Source organism: Erpetoichthys calabaricus, chromosome 3 (genome assembly GCF_900747795.2).
Source record: "Erpetoichthys calabaricus chromosome 3, fErpCal1.3, whole genome shotgun sequence".
NCBI classification, from domain to species: domain Eukaryota; kingdom Metazoa; phylum Chordata; class Cladistia; order Polypteriformes; family Polypteridae; genus Erpetoichthys; species Erpetoichthys calabaricus.
Window position 1 is genome coordinate 20936590 of NC_041396.2, and position 19761 is coordinate 20956350.

The window sequence follows — 19761 nt, forward strand, 5'->3', positions numbered from 1 at the left end:
GTACCGATGTTTACGGAGGCTTTCTATTATGCAGCGCAGCCTACTGAGTATGGTGGTTTTCTCTGTGTGTCCTGACGCTGTCTTCTTGGGGTTCTCTGTCCACAGAAATTTTTTAAATTCAGGTCCTCTGCGAAACCGACGGCCAGAGAATCCTGCCAACTACGCCATCCCTCACAATAGATAATTAGATATGAAAGGCACTATATGAAAGATAGATAGATAGATAGATAGATAGATAGATAGATATGAAAGGCACTATATGATAGATAGATAGATCGGGTTTCCCAAGGTGGTATGCACACACCCATAGAGGGTGCAAGATGGCATTTCGGGGGGCGCAACAAAGTACTATCTCTCTTTCCTGGAGCCAGTATCCATCACTGACTTACTGTGCACTTCCCAGTGAGTCATATTTTCTGGTAGTAAGCACTTTCTAGAAATATATAATTATTTCTACAGTACTTAAGTTTTAATGCGGCTTAAGATGATATTCACAATAAAATAAGAGGTGATCATCATCCATTAATTATTTCCTTTAATGGTCCATTTCCACGTATTTAGCTCAGATCAAGGTCGCTGTGAGATGGTGTCTACCTTGGCAGCACTGCATGCAAGACAGATAGCAAGACCTGCAAGGGCATCACTTCATTGCAGAGCACACTCACACACACAGTTTTATTAGTAGAATGGCATTTGGGAAGAAAGAATCCAAAAGTTTCAAGGAAAAGTCAACATTTGAATACTGGTGCTTTATCGTGATGCTGGAGAGTGATTATGTGTTGCATGTTGGGCTGACATTTCTGAACGTCACTGTCCTCTGTACACATGACAATAAACATTCAAACATCAAAGTCACTCTCACGTGATGAAATAGCCTAACATTGAGATGGGAGGAAAAAGCCCACACAGACAAAGTTCAATTGCAGGATTCAAACCCAAAACTCTAGCGTAGTGAAGCAGCCAGGCAAACCACTGTGGTACCCCTCAATCATTTCACCTATTTTTTTTTCTGTTTTATGCTTATTTTATAAAAGGAAGCATACCACCCTGTTTTATAAAATTGTTCTTCACTTCCCTAAAATGCAATTTTTCACATCATAAGCATTTCCTGAACACTTCCTGAGGTGCAGAGGACCTCAGCTGTCGATCTGCCCTGAATGTGATGCCTGAGAAGCTATGCTCATCCTTTGCATGGCAGATGCCATGGAAGACCTGGCAGGGTAGTCAGGAAGCCTAACATGAGTCTCACTCTGTACTTTGTCACCTGCCTGAATGCAGGTAAGTGCTGGCATGTCATCTTTCAGTTTGTCTCTTTGTTCTAATTTTGCAATATCATGCTTCTTCTGGTTTTTTTTTAATATTTGATTTATTAAAAAGTAAAAGTCTAACATTCGGTTGATGAAGAGAGATCAGATGGAAGCCTAAAAGTTCTCTGGACTTCATATTATGTAGACAAAATCTTGACTTAAATTTACCATCCAATCAAAACCCCCGATTGGTGGTTAGACTGGGTAAGTTAATGGCTCTGCCAATCAATTGAGTCTTTTATACAACACCTAATTTCTGTTGGCATCAGGAACTTGAACATGAAATATAAATAAAATGTATTATTATCCATCCAGCCATTTTCCAACCTGCTGAATCCGAACACAGGGTCACGGGAGCCAATCCCAGCCACAAGGTAAGAACCAATCCTGCGCAGGGTGCCAACCCACCGCAGGACTCACACAAACACCCACACACCAAGCACACACTAGGGCCAATTTAGAATCGCCAATCCACCTAACCTGCACGTCTTTGGACTGTGGGAGGAAACACACGCAGACACGGGGAGAACATGCAAACTCCATGCAGGGAGGACCCAGGAAGCGAACCCAGGTCTCCTCACTGTGAGGCAGCAGTGCTACCACTGCGCCACTGTGCTGCCCATTATTATTATTATTATTATTATTATTATTACAACACTTGAGTTCATGCCATAATACAACATAATGACCGGGTCCATTTCTTGAGCCTAGGAGTAGAATGAGGTAGCTCATTCGTATTCTTCAATAGTACTCCTTTCTGATGTTTTCTTTCATTTTGATAATGGTGTATCCCATCTCCTTCATTCACTCATGTTTAAGGTCTTAGATGGTGATGAAAAATCCATTTGGATGTTTTTGGTGGTAGTAAGTTTTCCTTTTTCGAATGCGGCTTTGGCACAATTATCTAGTCCAAACTCCATTTTGATGTCGTCACTGAAGCCTTTCACATTGGTTACAAGGCTAGTTTTGTTCACGGTCATTCTTGGCAAACGTTTTCAGGTCATCCAAAATAGATGATTAGTAGTGAATGAGCCTGTAGTAGAGGGTGTCCCAAAATTCACGCAAGAAGTAATTTTGATAGAGAACACAGGTTTTTAATTAAAAAAATTGTAAATTTTTAATTGATTCATAAAGTATACAGTATAGGGTTATGTATGGAATAGCATCCATCCATCCATCCATCCATTGTCCAACCCGCTGAATCCGAACACAGGGTCACGGGGGTCTGCTGGAGCCAATCCCAGCCAACATAGGGCACAAGGCAGGAACCAATCCCAGGCAGGGTGCCAACCCACCGCGGTGTATGGAACAGCATATCGGGTAAATGGCCTCCACGGCTTTGCTGGCACATACGCACTCTTTTGTCGAAATTTTCCATGAGCGTTTTGCATAAATGTGGCTGAATTTCATTGATGCAGCGCTGAATTTCATATTCACTTCCTGTTGTTCCAAAATCCATTCAATGAACTCTCTTCACTGGGCGTGGTCAGTAGGCTTCAGTTCTTGACTCAATTGAACTTTGTAAGCATGAAGATGCAAATCTTTCATGAGAATACGCTGTAGAGAGCTTCTGGAAAGGTTCAATTCTTGACCACGGTGCCGAATTGATGTTCCTGGACTCTCATCAACACTCTCACGAACTGCTTCGATGTTTTGTGTTGAACAACTTGTTGAAGGACGGCCAGAGTGTCTAAGATCACTAATTGATCCAGTCTCCCTGAGTTTTTTAATTAATCTCTTCACAGTTGATGAAGTTAAATCACTATCCCGACCATATTTTGTACGAAAATTGCGAACTGTAGCTGCCAAACCTTCATTATTTTTAAAATATTGCTCAACAATGAAAAGACGTTGTTCTTTCGTGTAGCGCTCCATTTTTAATAACCCTGAACTGTGAGCTGTCACGCTTTCTTTTTTTTTCATTGGCAACACTTTACCGCACAAATGGCGCCAAATTCAAATCTTGCGTGAATTTTGGGACACCCTCTATAACCATAGCTGGTGTGTATTTCAGGAGAGGGGATAGTGGAAAAAGAGCTACTCAAAAAAGGAGGGAGAGAGAGAATCTCCCCGAAATGTGCCACTGTTGGTGTTGATCTGTCTTGAGTAGAGAATTCCATCTGTATGGTTTAGAATAAGGGTTGTTTTCCACTGGCTCATATTTACTGTTAAAAACGTTTTACTCTCAAACATTTTGTAAATGTCAAGGCATCTTAATATCCAATCATGGAGCACAGAGTAGTCTATCCAGGTTATTGTAAGGTTTTTCTTTCTCGTTTTCACTTGCTCAGTAATGGTCTTGTTTATTAAAAACCTGATTTTTGCAGCCATAGCTTCCTTTTCAATATGGGAATTAGGTTAGTGTCTTCCAGGTGTTTGTAAACTCTCTCTGTGATGATGGATGGTAAACTCTTGAAGGTTGTAGGGAGACATGTGATCGAGCGATAGTTTTCAGGGTTTTGGTGTCTTCTGTTTTGGGAAGAAGGTTGATAGTACCAGTTGTGAGCCATTCAGGGCAGGTTTCTGGTTTGCTGATGCACCCATTGAAGGCATCTCTCAGATCTTGATTTAAGGATGGTGTGGGATATGGCCGGCCAGATAATACCCTCAGGCCGCCAGATGGAGCCCTCTCTGCAACATGGAGGTGCCCCAAATTCCAGCAGGGCCTCATGGACATTGGAGTTTTACTGCACAGCCCTGCTGGATACCATGGGGACCGCAAGGGAAAGCTGCAGGGAGGCCCAGGCATTGCTATGTGCACTATAATCCGGAAGTGCGTCCTAGTCACAGGGACAGAAGAAATGACATACTTCCGGGATGAAGAAAAGGAGTTTTCACCTGACCCGGAAGTGTTAAGAGTCACATAGACTGAGGGACAGAAACACTTCCGGGTCAACAAGTATAAAAGGACTGTGGAAAATCCCAGCAGTGAGCTGAGTTGGGAGGCAGGGTGACTAAGCGTCTGGGAGTGGAGGATTGTTTATTGTGTATTGTATTTATAATTATTGATTTATTGAGTAGGGTGGCGCAGTGGTAGCGCTGCTCCCTCGCAGTTAGGAGACCCGGGTTCGCTTCCCGGGTCCACCCTGTGTGGAGTTTGCATGTTCTCCCCGTGTCTGCGTGGGTTTCCTCCGGGTGCTCCGGTTTCCTCCCACAGTCCAAAGACATGCAGGTTAGGTGGATTGGTGAGTCTAAATTTTCCCTAGTGTGTGCTTGGTGTGTGGGTGTGTTTGTGTGTGTCCTGCAGTGGGTTGGCACCCTGCCCGGGATTGGTTCCCTGCCTTGTGCCCTGTGTTGGCTGGGATTGGCTCCAGCAGACCCCCGTGACCCTGTGTTCGGATTCAGCGGGTTGGAAAATGGATGGATGGATGGATTTATTGAGTATTGTGGAGTGGAGGGTGCTTGGTGCACACTATTATTATAATAAATAATAATTATTTGGACTTTTACCTGGTGTCTGACGTGTCATCTAAGGGTTCAAGGGGACGAGAGCGCCCCTATATTCGACAATGGTAAGTTCTTGATCCATAAGTTTGCTATTCCGTCATTCCCAGGGGCTCTCCAGTTTCTGGATCTCTGTATTGCTGTTTTCATTTCTTCTAGGGTTATTTATGGCTATTCTTGTTGGTTGGTTTGGGTGTTCTCTGTTTCTATTTGCCCGACCCATTCAGCATTTTTTTTGTAACTCTTTAGTTTTTCCCTAGATGTTGCTCCAAAAGTTCTGTACTTCATCAATTGTTATGGGGTTCTTTGATTAAAATAGACTATTTTCCTAGTTCTGTATAGAATTTCTTTACATTTTCTTAAGTTCTGTTATATGAAAGAACTGTTCTGTTGTTCTGTTCTGGTGAAAGAACTTTTGTTATTGAACTTTTTCATTCGTTGGGCTTTTGCTTGTAGTTGTTTCAATTTTTCAATGGCTGTTGGTCTTTGGTGTTTTTGTTTGATGTTTACTTCTTGAATAGTGTTGTTGTTTGTTTCTTTTTAACTAGTTTGTCATTTTTTATCTCATTTAATGTAGATTATTACCCGATTTTGCATATTTCAAATTCAATTTTCTTTTTCCATTTTGGTTGGTTGTCTTTTTTCAGTTTGCACTTCCTCTTTTGTTTGATGTCTTTTGATTCAGTAATGGCAGAGGCAGCTTCACAGAGTAGGTGCTTAATGTCTGTGAGGAACAGCGCTTCTGGGAGTTGGTCTTCTGTCTGGCTGATGGCTTTGTTTGATGTTCCTATGGCTGATTTTGAGTGCTGATCACTTTTTATTTTTGGGATTACTGTAGTGGTCTCTGGCCTGTTGACGTTTCTTTGGCTACAGTAATCCCTCCTCCATCACGGGGGTTGCGTTCCAGAGCCACCCGCGAAATACGAAAATCCGCGAAGTAGAAACCATATGTTTATATGGTTATTTTTATATTGTCATGCTTGGGTCACAGATTTGCGCAGAAACACAGGAGGTTGTAGAGAGACAGGAACGTTATTCAAACACTGCAAACAAACATTTGTCTCTTTTTCAAAAGTTTAAACTGTGCTCCATGACAAGACGGAGATGATAGTTCCGTCTCGCAATTAAAAGAATGCAAACATATCTTCCTCTTCAAAGGAGTGCTCGTCAGGAGCAGATAATGTCACATAGATAGAGAAAAGGAAACAGATCAATAGGGCTGTTTGGCTTTTAAGTATGCGAAGCACCGCGGCACAAAGCTGTTGAAGGCGGCAGCTCACACCCCCTCCGTCAGGAGCAGAGAGAGAGAGAGAGAGAGGGACAGATAAAAAAATCAATACGTGCCCTTCGAGCTTTTAAGTATGCGAAGCACCGTGCAGCATGTCATTTCAGGAAGCAGCTGCACAAAAGATAGCAACGTGAAGATAATCTTTCAGCATTTTTAGACGAGCGTCCATATCGTCTAGATGTGCGAACAGCCCCCCTGCTCAATCCCCCTACGTCAGGATCAGAGAAAGTCAACGCAAGAGAGAGATTGAGAAAAGTAAGCTGGGTAGCTTCTCAGCCATCTGCCAATAGCGTCCCTTGTATGAGATCAACTGGGCAAACCAACTGAGGAAGCATGTACCAGAAATTAAAAGACCCATTGTCCGCAGAAATCCGCGAACCAGCAAAAAATCCGCAATATATATTTAAATATGCTTACATATAAAATCCGCGATGGAGTGAAGCCGCGAAAGGTGAAGCGCTATATAGCGAGGGATCACTGTATTTCATATTTGTTAAGGATTCTTTCCATCATTGCATTCACTTTTCTTGTGTTTATCCTTATATGGCAGTTCTTGGTTGCCTGACTCACTATTTTTTTCATTTTCATGACTCTTATCTTCATTTTGCTCCTGTGTGTTCACATCTATCTCATCAGATTTTGCATTCTCATCTCTTTGCTTTACTGTTGTTTGAATAGTTTGCGGCTCCATTTTGGTGAGTCTTTCCTTAAAATTATATCACAGCAGACATTTTTAACTTTATTGCATTCTAGGTTCAGCCTGTTTATAGGGTTATTGGCACACCAGAAGCCATAGGTGTCTTGAATTATGGATGTTTTTGAGTTCAGGGAAGCAATGTAGAAGGCTTCCATGACTTCTTTAAACTCTTCCCTATTCCATTTCTGTTGACTAACTTTAGTGGAATTTTGAGATGGTGCAGCATGAGGGCCTCTTTAAGGAATGTCCTCGGCGTGGTAATCCTCATTTGCCTGGTGGGTAGAGTTTGTTCCAGTAGCAAACTTTTCAACCCCAGCCTGGTTCCCTACTGAGGGACACAGCCCTTGTTTACCTGTGTGATGACTGATGCGGCATGGTAATCTTTTACTTGTTCTGTCATTGTAAATGTCTTCTTCTTCTTCTTCTTCTAATTATTATTATTATTATGAGGATCCAGCCTAAATCTGATTATTTTTATTTCCACAACTTGAAAGGCTTATAAACTTCAGTTGTTGACATAGTAAGATGGGTAATGAAAGGTGTTGGTATACAACAGGGGTTTACAACTCTGGTCCTGAGGTGCTACTGTGGCTTCAGGTTTTCATTTTGGCCCTTTTCTTAATTAGTGGCCAGTTTTTGCTGCTAATGAACTTTTGTGTCTTAATTTAAGTGACTTGCTATTTAAGATACAGACCCCTCAGATGTCTCCCTTTTCCTTAATTAGCAGCCAAACGGTAATGAGATGCAAAAACAAGCGAACACATGACCGGCAACTTGTGTCCATCATACAATATCTGAAGTGTGAGTTCGAAGTTTTTGTGTGTAGATGGGTGCAGAATTGGCTCAGACACGGGAAGCAGATGGTGATGGTGAGGGGAACTTTATCTGAACTGAATCGGGAGATGTTAAGAGTGGTGTCCAGCAGGGGGCAGTGCTGGGGCTGCTGCTATTTTTAATATAAATGATTTGGATTGGAATATAAATAACAAGCTGGTTAAGTTTGCAGATGATACCAAGTTAGATGGATTAGCAGATAATTTAGAATCTGTTTTATCATTACAGAAGAACTTGGATGGCATGCAGGCTTCGGCAGATTTGTGGCAGATGAAATTTAATGTCAGTAGATGTAAAGTATTACATGTGGGAAGTAAAAATGTTAGATTTGAATACACAATGGGAGGTCTAAAAATTGAAAGTACAATTTATGAGAAGGGTCTAGTACTCGTAGTGGACTCCTGATTATAACAGTTTTCAGAAGCCATTATGAAGGCTAACAGAATGTCAGGTTATATAGCGCCTTGATGTGTGCAGTACAAGTCACAGGAGGTTCTGCTCAAGCTTTATAACACACTGGTGAGGCTTCATTCGGAGTGTTGTGTGCAGTTTAGTTCTCCGGGCTACAAAAAAGGACATAGTATTGATAGAAAAAGACATGAGCAACTAGGCAGATTCTAGGGCAATAGGGGGCGAAATATGAGGAAAGATTAAAAGAGCTGAGCCTTTTCAGTTTAAGGAAACAGAGATTTAGGGGGGACCTGATTGAACTGTTTAAAAATATGAAGGGAATTAGTCCAGTGGATCGAGACAGTGACTTTAAAATGAGTTCATCAAGAACACAGTATTAGAAACTTGTTAAGGGGAAGTTCTGTGCAAAAATTAATAAGTTCTTTTTCACAAAGAGAACCACAGACACCTGGAATAAGAGACCAGATAGTGTGGTAGACAGTAGGATTTTAGATTTCAAAATTATTTTGGAGAAGTAAGGTGGATAGAACTGGCAAGCTTTGTTGGGCTGAATGGCCTGTTCTCATCTAGATTGTTCTAATGTTCTAAAATTAAGAAGGATGAAGGTCTCAGTAATGTTGATCTGCTCAGGTCCACAAAACATTTTGACAGTGTGATAAAGGCACTATATATGCACCCAACCCGACACAGACTCACAATGGAGGCACGTTAAAATAAACCAAAAAGGATTTTATTTTCTTCTTCAGTTGGGGGCCACGTCTTCCCCATGTCCCTCCGCCACAACACAGTCCCACAAAAGCACAAACTCTAAAATCCTCCACTCCTCGTTGACAGCTTTGTCGTCATCCTGTCCCGACTCTGGCACCCTGAGTTGTGGCCGCAGGCTCTTTTTATAGCCCATCCCGGAAGTGCTCCATGGTGGTAATTGGTCTAATTAGGCTGCACTTCCGGGTGTGGCTGCATTCCAGCCCACATGGACTCGTTAAGCCGTGCAGCCCCTCCAGGTGGTGGCCATGAAGCCCTGAAGTCCCACACCTGTGGCCCTGATGTAACCCAGGTGGGCTACCCAAATGCATTCCGGGGGACGTAGTGTGCATCCCATGGTTGCTCCCCCAGTCCCAGTGTCAAAGGGCGTCCCGGCCAGGCATGGGTCCCGGCCCTCCGCCACAACAGTGCTCTTAGAAATAAGAAACAGTTTTGGAAATGTCTGCTGTGGCAGATTCAGAGCAGCCAACAAGTCATGTTTAATTAATGGCAAGAATCGTCTTCTAAATAAGAAACTCTTTAGAGTGAAACTTGTTGGAGTTTGAGGTCCTCGACTTAGATAGTCATCTGTTGGCTCACTTCACGTCTCATTTCTGTTTTGGTGCTGAAAAAGTTAAAAATGAAGTGTTTCAGAGGACTGAATCTTTAAAAACAAGTCAAATAAAAAGATCGGTGAAAGAACTTAATTAGCAGCAAAAACTGGTCACTAATTAAGAAAAGGGTTGGAATGTAAATCTTTTTTTTTGATTTTATTGCTTTTATTAAAATCAAATAACATTCCATACAAATAAATCAAATTTAAAAAAATAGGTTTGAAATAAATCAACCTACACCCCTGAAAAAGAGAGCTAGGCCAACAGAGTAAAACTTTAAGCTAGTAAATCTAATTAAATATATAAATTAATAATTGAATAAAGATAAATGCAGAAAAAAAGAGGGGAGAGAATCCACTTCCTCAGTTTAAAAGCTTATTCTAAAATGTTATTGATCAGATCCTGCCAGGTTTTGAAAAACATTTGTACAGATCCTCTAAGAGCAGATTCGATTTTTTCCAATTTCAAATAATATAAAACATCAGTTACCCACTGACTTAAAATAGGAGAGTTAGGATTCTTCCAGTTGAACAAGATAAGTCTATGCGCCAATAGTGAAGTAAAGGCAATCACAGTTTGTTTGTCCTTCTCCACTTTAAGCCCCTCTGTGAGCCCACCAAACACAGCTGTTAGTGCATTAGGAGGGATTGTGACCCCAAGGCTGTCTGAAAGGCATTTAAAGATTTTGGTCCAGAATGATGTTAATTTGGTGCAGGCCCAAAACATGTGGCCCAGTGAGGCTGGAACTTGATTGCAACGTTTGCAGGTTGGATCTTACCCAGGAAATATTTTGGACAATTTTAAGTGAGACAGATGAGCTTGATATATAATTGAATATTATAGTTGAATAATTGTACGCTTTGCACATATAGAGCTCATGTGAATTCTGTGCATTTCTACCTTCCACTCCTTTTCTGATATATTGACTGAGAGATCCTTTCCCAATATTCTCTTGGATCTTTGAAAGGGAGGGACTGTAAAATGGTTTTACAGAAAGTATTCAAAGCGCATCACTTTTTCCACATTTTGTTATGTTACAGCCTTATTCCAAAATGGATTAAATTCATTTTTTTCCTCAGAATTCTACACACAACACCTCATAATGACAACATGAAAAAAGTTTACTTGAGGTTTTTGCAAATTTACTAAAAATAAAAAAACGGAGAAATCCCATGTACATAAGTATTCACAGCCTTTGCGCAATACTTTGTCGATGCACCTTTGGCAGCAATTACAGCCTCAAGTCTTTTTGAAGATGATACCACAAGCTTGGCACACCTATCCTTGGCCAGTTTCGCCCATTCCTCTTTGCAGCACCTCTCAAGCTCCATCAGGTTGGATGGGAAGCGTCGGTGCACAGCCATTTTAAGATCTCTCCAGAGATGTTCAATCGAATTCAAGTCTGGGCTCTGGCTGGGCCACTCAAGGACATTCACAGAGTTGTCCTGAAGCCACTCCTTTGATATCTTGGCTGTGTGCTTAGGGTCGTTGTCCTGCTGAAAGATGAACCGTCGCCCCAGTCTGAGGTCAAGAGTGCTGTGGAGCAGGTTTTCATCCAGGATGTCTCTGTACATTGCTGCAGTCATCTTTCCCTTTATCATTGCATTCACTTTTCTTGTGTTTATCCTTATATGGCAGTTCTTGGTTGCCTGACTCACTATGTTTTTCATTTTCATGACTCTTATCTTCATTTTGCTCCTGTGAGCCTGTGTTCACATCTATCTCATCAGATTTTGCATTCTCATCTCTTTGCTTTACTGTTGTTTGAATAGTTTGCGGCTCCATTTTGGTGAATCTTTCCTTAAAATGATATCACAGCGGACATTTTTAACTTTATTGCATTCTAGGTTCAGCCTGTTTATAGGGTTATTGGCACACCAGAAGCCATAGGTGTCTTGAATTATGGATGTTTTTGAGTTGAGGGAAGCAATGTAGAAGGCTTCCATGACTTCTTTAAACTCTTCCCTATTCCATTTCTGTTGACTAACTTTAGTGGAATTTTGAGATGGTGCAGCATGAGGGCCTCTTTAAGGAATGTCCTCGGCGTGGTAATCCTCATTTGCTTGGTGGGTAGAGTTTGTTCCAGTAGCAAACTTTTCAATCCTGACTAGTCTCCCAGTCCCTGCTGCTGAAAAACATCCCCACAGCATGATGCTGCCACCACCATGCTTCACTGTAGGGATGGTGCCAGGTTTCCTCCAAATGTGACGCCTGGCATTCACACCAAAGAGTTCAATCTTTGTCTCATCAGACCAGAGAATTTTCTTTCTCATGGTCTGAGAGTCCTTCCGGTGCCTTTTGGCAAACTCCAGGCGGGCTGCCATGTGCCTTTTACTAAGGAGTGGCTTCTGTCTGGCCACTCTACCATACAGGCCTGATTGGTGGATTGCTGCAGAGATGGTTGTCCTTCTGGAAGGTTCTCCTCTCTCCACAGAGGACCTCTGGAGCTCTGACAGAGTGACCATCGGGTTCTTGGTCACCTCTCTGACTAAGGCCCTTCTCCCCCGATTGCTCAGTTTAGATGGCCAGCCAGCTCTAGGAAGAGTCCTGGTGGTTTTGAACTTTTTCCACTTACGGATGATGGAGGTCACTGTGCTCATTGGGACCTTCAAAGCAGCAGAAATTTTTCTGTAACCTTCCCCAGATTTGTGCCTCGAGACAATCCTGTCTCTGAGGTCTACAGACAATTCCTTTGACTTCATGCTTGGTTTGTGCTCTGACATGAACTGTCAACTGTGGGACCTTATATAGACAGGTGTGTGCCTTTCCAAATCATGTCCAGTCAACTGAATTTACCACAGGTGGGCTCCAAATAAGCTGCAGAAACATCTCAAGGATGATCAGGGGAAACAGGATGCACCTGAGCTCAATTTTGAGCTTCACGGCAAAGGCTGTGAATACTTATGTACATGTGCTTTCTCAATTTTTTTATTTTTAATAAATTTGCAAAAACCTCAAGTAAACTTTTTTCATGTTGTCATTATGGGGTGTTGTGTGTAGAATTCTGAGGAAAAAAATGAATTTAATCCATTTTTGGAATAAGGCTGTAACATAACAAAAGGTGGAAAAAGTGATGCACTTTGAATACTTTCCGGATGCACTGTATAGTACAGAAATACTGTCTGAGTCCTTAAGACTGGTCAGTATTTTTTCCGGTATAGAGGTAGGTGGGAGGAGAGGAAAATCGGAGGTAGTGAAAGAAATGTGTTGCTGGTAAGTTAAATTTGGAGTGTAATTGTTTGTAGGATTTAAAGATGTTGTCTATGTGCTGATCTCTAAGTGATTTAATCCCAAATGTTTTCCAGACATTAAAAACTGCGTTCGTTTGAGAGGGTGGGAAAAGGTGGTTCTCGTGCAGAGATGCCACAGATAAAAGCTTCTCTATCTTGAAGTGCTTCCTACATTGGTTCCATATTCTGAGAGAGTGAAGCACATTTGGGTTGATAGTATATTGTCAATGACTTCTATTTATTGGGGTACAAAGCAGGGAATATAAAGAAGTCCTGCAGGATTTTATTTCTATTACGGACCAAGCCTGTGTCTGTTCATCTATTTGTGTCAATGTCCAGGTTTTTATAGCTTGTATATTTGGAATGTAAATCTGCAATGTCCAGGGTTTTCTCCTGTCTATGCTAGCTGGGATCAGAATTTATCCAACCTCCGAGAAGGACATGAGAAATAGTTATGAAGCTTGGAGTAGGAGTTCACATTTGAGAATGAACGAATGACTTCACAATTTTAAGGTACCCCAAGTCGCAAAATGCCACTCATAAAGGTGTTTTGTAGTTTCCTTGGAAATCATGATGACATTTAATAGTTTTCTGTTACTAACAGTAAGGTTTTAACAAAATGATAATACAATTAGTTAAAGTAGTAGCAGTAGGAGGAGGAGTAGATGAAGATGAACAATAACACCATAATAAGGTAGTATATTGTGCTAAGCTGCATGTAATTTTTGTGACTTCATAAAAGCATCAAGAATAATATTGTAATGTGCATTGAGTTGGAAAGACCGAGACAATGAATAAGTGTAAAGTTGACGGACACCTATATTTAACAGTAAATGATCCACAGCCATACTTTCCAAAGAATCACCTTCCCCTTATTATGGCCATGAGAAACACCTCATAAAGTACCAGTTACTGAAATGTCCCATGGAAGTACTGGCACTGATTTTGAAGTCATATTCACCTGTTTTCTACATTTCCCACAATGCAGTGCCATATCTCTCTCTCTGTGCTTGCCTCTTATCTTCTGTGTGGCTTTCTTTATCAGATGACCATGAGAGGCTCTGCCTGCTTTCCTGAACCTTGCTGGGCTTTAGTGGAGTATGGAGCTTAGCATACCTGTGTGATGTTTCACTGTCAACCACCCAATTAGCCCCCCACCTGTGTTCCTAATGTGATGCTGTTTTATTTATGATCCCCTACATATGTGAGCCTGTTCACACTTGGGGCAATGATCTTTATGGTTGTGCTGTCAATCAAACCAACAACTCTCAGAAGACCACAGATTTGAATGAATGCAGCTTGCTTTAACATTACCTCATGTGGAGTGGTGGTGAAATGTATAAATCTGTGTATTACCTCACACGTTACTGGAAAGGAATTAAAGGTCTGGTACAAAATTTGAGAAATGCTTGATTGTGACATACCCAAATCATTGCTATTGCAAAACTGTCTTTTCCTTGTGGGTAATAAAATGTGACTTTACCAACGCTTTTACTTCAGTTGACAGCCCATGGCTTCTTTGTGTAGATGGAGTGATCACGTAACATACATGATTTGTTACAAATATTATTCCATCTCGGTCAAATTGACAGAGCTCAATCCAAGTTCATTGTTGTCCAGTGTTTCCAAAACATTTCCAAAACCTTTCCTGGGATTTGTGTGCTGATCTCTGCCTGAACACCATCTTCTGGCAACTCCTAGTATGTTTGGATAGATCACGAGTTCTGCTAATTGCTGGTGAAGTTAGGAGTAGTTTCCCAAATTAGGACAATTGATCAATTGCATTTACCTCTAAGAGTAGGACATAGGACCACATTTGCATCACTCTGGAGTTTTTAAGCCACATAGGCTCGTTTTCCTACCGTGAGATGCTTGATAAACACATTGACTTTTTTTATTTTCGCTCAGGAAATATTTAAAGCAGTTAAACACAAAATAACAGGCACATGTATGCAGAACTGACGCAGCAATGAGTGGAGAGAGGAACTAAACATGGTTCTTCCTCTGTCAGTAGCACCAATTTTGCTGGTTGCAAAACACATTTTTTGCTGACTCATCACCAGAGATGAAATTATTTGTGGCTAACTTGCTTGCTCCATAATACTGGGGTGAAAATATTTAATAACAGTGACTGCAAGAAGAGGGGAGTGAATGTAATGGTTCCAGCTACCTATTTGTGGTATAGGTCTCTTACTGGTCCTTCAAAACAAAAATGATGCCCATGAATGGGACATGAAATGGCTAAGGAGTCTAGTCATCCATCCAGTTGGGTAAAGGATTACCACCTGGAATCATCTTCTGTAAATCTTCTCATACTAGTCTGTGCATTTGCCTTCCTCATCAAAGAGGTGTTCAATCTGAAAGTGAAGTGATATCTGCTGAGTCATGGAGTGGCTAGGGTGTTCCAACTGGCAATAATGATGTAGCCTTTGAGAAGGTGGGCTTTGATGGTGCTTTTGGACCACATCTTCAGACTACTTTGAGTTTTCACCCATAAATCACCTGTGAGAAAAGGACTTGTCTGGAAAGATGGGAGCCAGGCATTCTGATGAAGTGGACCATCCAGAAGAGCAGGTTCTGTAGGATCATGGCTTCAGTGCTGGCCATCTTTGCCTCTGTGAGGATGCTGGAATTAGTGTGGAAATCCTTCCAGTTGAAACATGAAATCTTCCAGAACCAATACTAATGTAAGGTGAGAGGTTTCGGGGGGTCAATGCTAGGTAACCCAGGTCTCGTTACCACTGCAGGAGAACAGTGATGCAAGCGGCCTTATAAAACATAAACTTGATATCACAATTTTTGAAGACTAGATGGCACCATTTTCTGAATGCGATGCCATTACAGCTATTTCATTTGGAGTTATGATGTTCACAGATTTGTATGGTAGCACATCGGTCCAACAGTGTTCTGGGACGTCTAAAATGTGTAAAACCATTGAAGTCTAAACATCAATATTTTGATGACTACAGTATATACTGCATGATATGAATGGTATGTGTAGGGAAAGCAAAAAGCAAGTATGAACAAAATTTGCTAATTCCAAGCTGCAAAGCCTAACATTGTAATGATCATGAAAGAAGTAAGAAACCTGAGCTAACCAAGAAAGTGTTTACATGATCAGGAGGTGAAATTATTGATTAGGATAAGCTAAAATCAAAGTCACTGAGCAAGTTGGAATGCTGGTAAGACAAATCAAAACTTGTTTATCAGCTTCCAACGGTCTATGCCAAATTCAAATTCAAAATAACCAGACACAAGATTAAAAACCTTTGGAATGAGACATTCTCTAACCTAACAGTGAGCTTGTTTAGAAAGATATTAATCCAGATCCTTGGACAGCAGGCTTAGCATGTTGATATCTTAAACACTAGCGGAGTGAGGATTTAACACACTGCAACACTTTGATCAAAGACTTTCTTAATGCAAGCTTCTGACCTGCAGTTACCGGGAATTCCTTGTTGGTAGAGAACAACTGAAGGCTCCAGTCCGTGGTAGAAATCAACATCTTAATTAAAGAAAGAAACTGATCCTCTATTAGGAAAAGTCTGGAAAACCTTTTTGAGTCAGTAATCAGACAGGAGAAAAGCTGTTCGCTGCGTCATTTAACCCTTAACTACTCGCACCATTTCTCATCTCTTAAGTACTCACACAGTGTACTTTATGCACTACTGTTAAAATGGCTATTTAAATGCATGCTGTGAGGTTGCAATATAAAATATTGCAATAATTTTAAATTGTACATGTTTTTAATGTACAGTACTGTGCAAAAGTTTTAGGCAGGTGTCAAAAAATGCTGTAAACAAAGAATGCTTTCAAAAATGTCATTTATTTTCATTAATCAACAAAATGCAGTGAATGAACAAAAGAGAAATCTAAATCAAATCAATATTTGGTGTGACTACCCTTTGCCTTCAAAACAGCATCAATTCTTCTAGGTACACTTGCACACAGTTTTTGAAGGAACTCGGCTGGTAGGTTGTTCCAAACATCTTGGAGAACTAACCACAGATCTTCTGTGGATGTAGGCTTCCTCACATCCTTCTGTCTCTTCATGTAATCCCAGACACACTCGATGATGTTGAGATCAGGGCTCTGTGGGGGCCATACCATCACTTCCAGGACTTCTTGTTCTTCTTTACGCTGAAGTTAGTTCTTAATGACTTTGGCTGTATGTTTGGGGTCGTTGTCCTGCTGCAGAATAAATTTGGGGCCAATCATATGCCTCCCTGATGGTATTGCATGATGGATAAGTATCTGCCTGTATTTCTCAGCATTGAGAACACCATTAATCCTGACCAAATCTCCAACTCCATTTGCAGAAATGCAGCCCCAAACATTCAAGGAACCTCCACCATGCTTCATTGTTGCCTGCAGACACTCATTATTGTACCGCTCTCCAGCCCTTCGACGAGCAAACTGCCTTCTGCTACAGCCAAATATTTCAAATTTTGACTCATCAGTCCAAAGCACCTGCTGCCATTTTTCTGCACCCCAGTTCCTATGTTTTTGTGCATACTTGAGTTGCTTGGCCTTGTTTCCACGTCGGAGGTATGGCTTTTTGGCTGCAACTCTTCCATGAAGACCACTTCTAGCCAGACTTCGCCGGACAGTAGATGGGTGTACCTGGGTCCCACTGGTTTCTGCCAGTTCTGAGCTGATGGCACTGCTGGACATCTTCCGATTTCGAAGGGTAATAAGCTTGATGTGTCTTTCATCTGCTGCACTAAGTTTCCTTGGCCGACCACTGCGTCTACGATCCTCAACGTTGCCCGTTTCTTTGTGCTTCGTCAAAAGAGCTTGAACAGCACATCTTGAAACCCCAGTCTGCTTTGAAATCTTTGTCTGGGAGAGACCTTGCTGATGCAGTAGAACTACCTTGTGTCTTGTTGCTGTGCTCAATCTTGCCATGACATGAAACTGTCTTCCACAACCTCACCTTGGTAGCAGAGTTTGGCAGTTCCTCACCCAGTTTTAAGCCTCCTACACAGCTGTTTCTGTTTCAGTTAATGATTGTGTTTCAACCTACGTGTGACATTGATGGTCATTAGCACCTGTTTGGTAGAATTGGTTGATCAGACACCTGACTAGAATCCTACAAAATCCCTGACTTTGTGCAAGTGTACTTATAAGAATTGATGCTGGTTTGAATGCAAAAGGTAGGAACACCAAATATTGATTTGATTTAGAGTTTTCTTTTGTTCGCTCATTTTGCATTTTGTAAATTGATAACAATAAACAATCATTATTGATATTTCTGAAAGCATTCTTTGTTTACAGCATTTTTTCACACCTGCCTAAAACTTTTGCACAGTACTGTAATTTAATATCATATTACTGAATAGTATGTCACAGTCTAGGACTATCCGAAAATAAACCTGATCCACGCTCATTCGTCACAAGTCACACTTTCATCCACTGTAGGATTTGTATCACTTCGGTTGTTGAATGTTCTTTGCAGTCAAAGTCACTGCAAGAAGAACATCTCATCGTTGTCATAAATATATAAGTACCTGCAAAGTGTACCAAATGCACCATATGGAACTTACGACTGTGCATCCATTCATTAAACCGGCTGGGGGCACACTGGAGAAGAAACCATTATGACACTGTACTTGTAGTGAATCAAGCTGAGGAGAGATGGTGGATGCTGTTGGTAAGTTCATGTAAAAGGACATTAGACAAAAATAACAGATTGGTGAACAAAATACAGCAGCATGAGTAGTTAAGGGTTAATTACTCCTCAACAAATGCCTTTGAGGGAGCATTCATCATGGCAGTCTGTTACATTAGGGTCAGAATGATCAGAGAAACAAAGGATAGAGGTTCATTTTATAAACTATTGAATTTACATACTGTGTCAATCAATGCATAGATCTTACTGTGGTTGATTCGTTGGCTTACACCCAAATGACTCATATAAAATGAACATTCTGGTTCTTCTTACAGCTTTTGGGTTGAGCCACCACCCTTGAAATGTCTTTGTATGTAACAACTATCCATTCTGGTTGTTTTATAGGACATCTGCTGATTTCTTACTCATCTCTTAGTCATCTTTCAGTTCACTTTGTGTGCTACATCTTTGTTTCCTGATATACCTGAACAGGTTTCTGTCATTTAATAACCCTTTATGTTGTATCTTTAAGATGAATGCTATATTTGAATATTGAAATCATACCCAAACACTATGTGACTATGTGACCCCTAAGTCTAATTTTCTTCCACAAGTCTCAGTCATAATTGGGTATTGTCACACACGTGCGCATGGGAGGCAGCTAAAGGGCTCGAGTAAGGGCAATTCCGAGGCATACCGGGATGTGCCAGAGTGCACTGACTCTTTTCTCCCTTTCCTGTAGACCATTCACGGGAGATTCCACCTGGGTCTCTTGACGTCACTTCTGGGACCGAGCCTATGGAAGGAGACCTTGTCGGCTCTGGCCCCTGTGATGTCACGTCCGGGCTCGAACCAATGGCTGAAGACCTTCATGAGCCCAACCCCTATGATCTCACTTCCTGTCTTCCCCTTTAAAAGCCTTCACCTTTTCCCTATTCCCTCAGTTCTGTTTTGGACTCGGTTTTGTGCACATCAGTGCTGTATATAATATTACGACTTTGCAGCCGGGATACCAATTATATGGTGGCTGCCCCAAAACTTTCTATGTCTCAGAGTCAAATCTGTGACAGTATCAACTGCTTACCCACTCCTCTCAGCGTTGTGTAGACACACTTTGATCTACATCACCTCTTGGAATTTTATTTCTACTGTGCATTGCCATGAATAGGCACGAGTAGACCGAAGGTGTCGCAAAATGAGTTAAACTATTCTAACAACAAATAAGTAAAACCATGGGAATGGAATCCACAGATAGTGAAACTTTACTGTGTTTAATTAAAAACAAAAACTAAGCAACAGCCCTACTTCATATATTAAAAAAATCGGGAGTGGTCTCCCCTCGACTTTCTCGTATGCTCAGATATGGGGATGGATATTTGAGGGGCAAACTGCAAGACAATGATTTTATTTTTACATTATCTACATTAAAGAACCATCAACAACAAATCAAATCAAATTAATAAGATATCAAACTATTATTATAAAAATAAAGTTGAATAAATCGGTCTCTGCAACTGCATGAATAAAAGGTAAAGTACCACTTCTAGTTAGTGGAAAAAACTCAAAAGTTGATAGAAATCT

The 19761-nt window shown here is 41.1% G+C and overlaps 1 protein-coding gene across 2 annotated transcripts in view; it reads left to right on the forward strand.

Annotated features, from left to right (window-relative positions):
- LOC114647664 (CMRF35-like molecule 3) overlaps positions 1-19761 on the forward strand; it is a 64421-nt gene that overhangs the window by 17400 nt on the left and 27260 nt on the right. The window contains exon 1 of one of the 2 annotated variants that reach the window (XM_051924527.1): positions 1135-1278. The exons of the other annotated variant lie outside the window; for it this stretch is intronic. Coding sequence (XP_051780487.1) covers positions 1239-1278 — 40 coding nt within the window. The 5' untranslated portion in view covers positions 1135-1238. Of the gene's footprint in view, positions 1-1134; positions 1279-19761 lie in introns of those variants that run through there. 2 annotated transcript variants of the gene reach the window in all.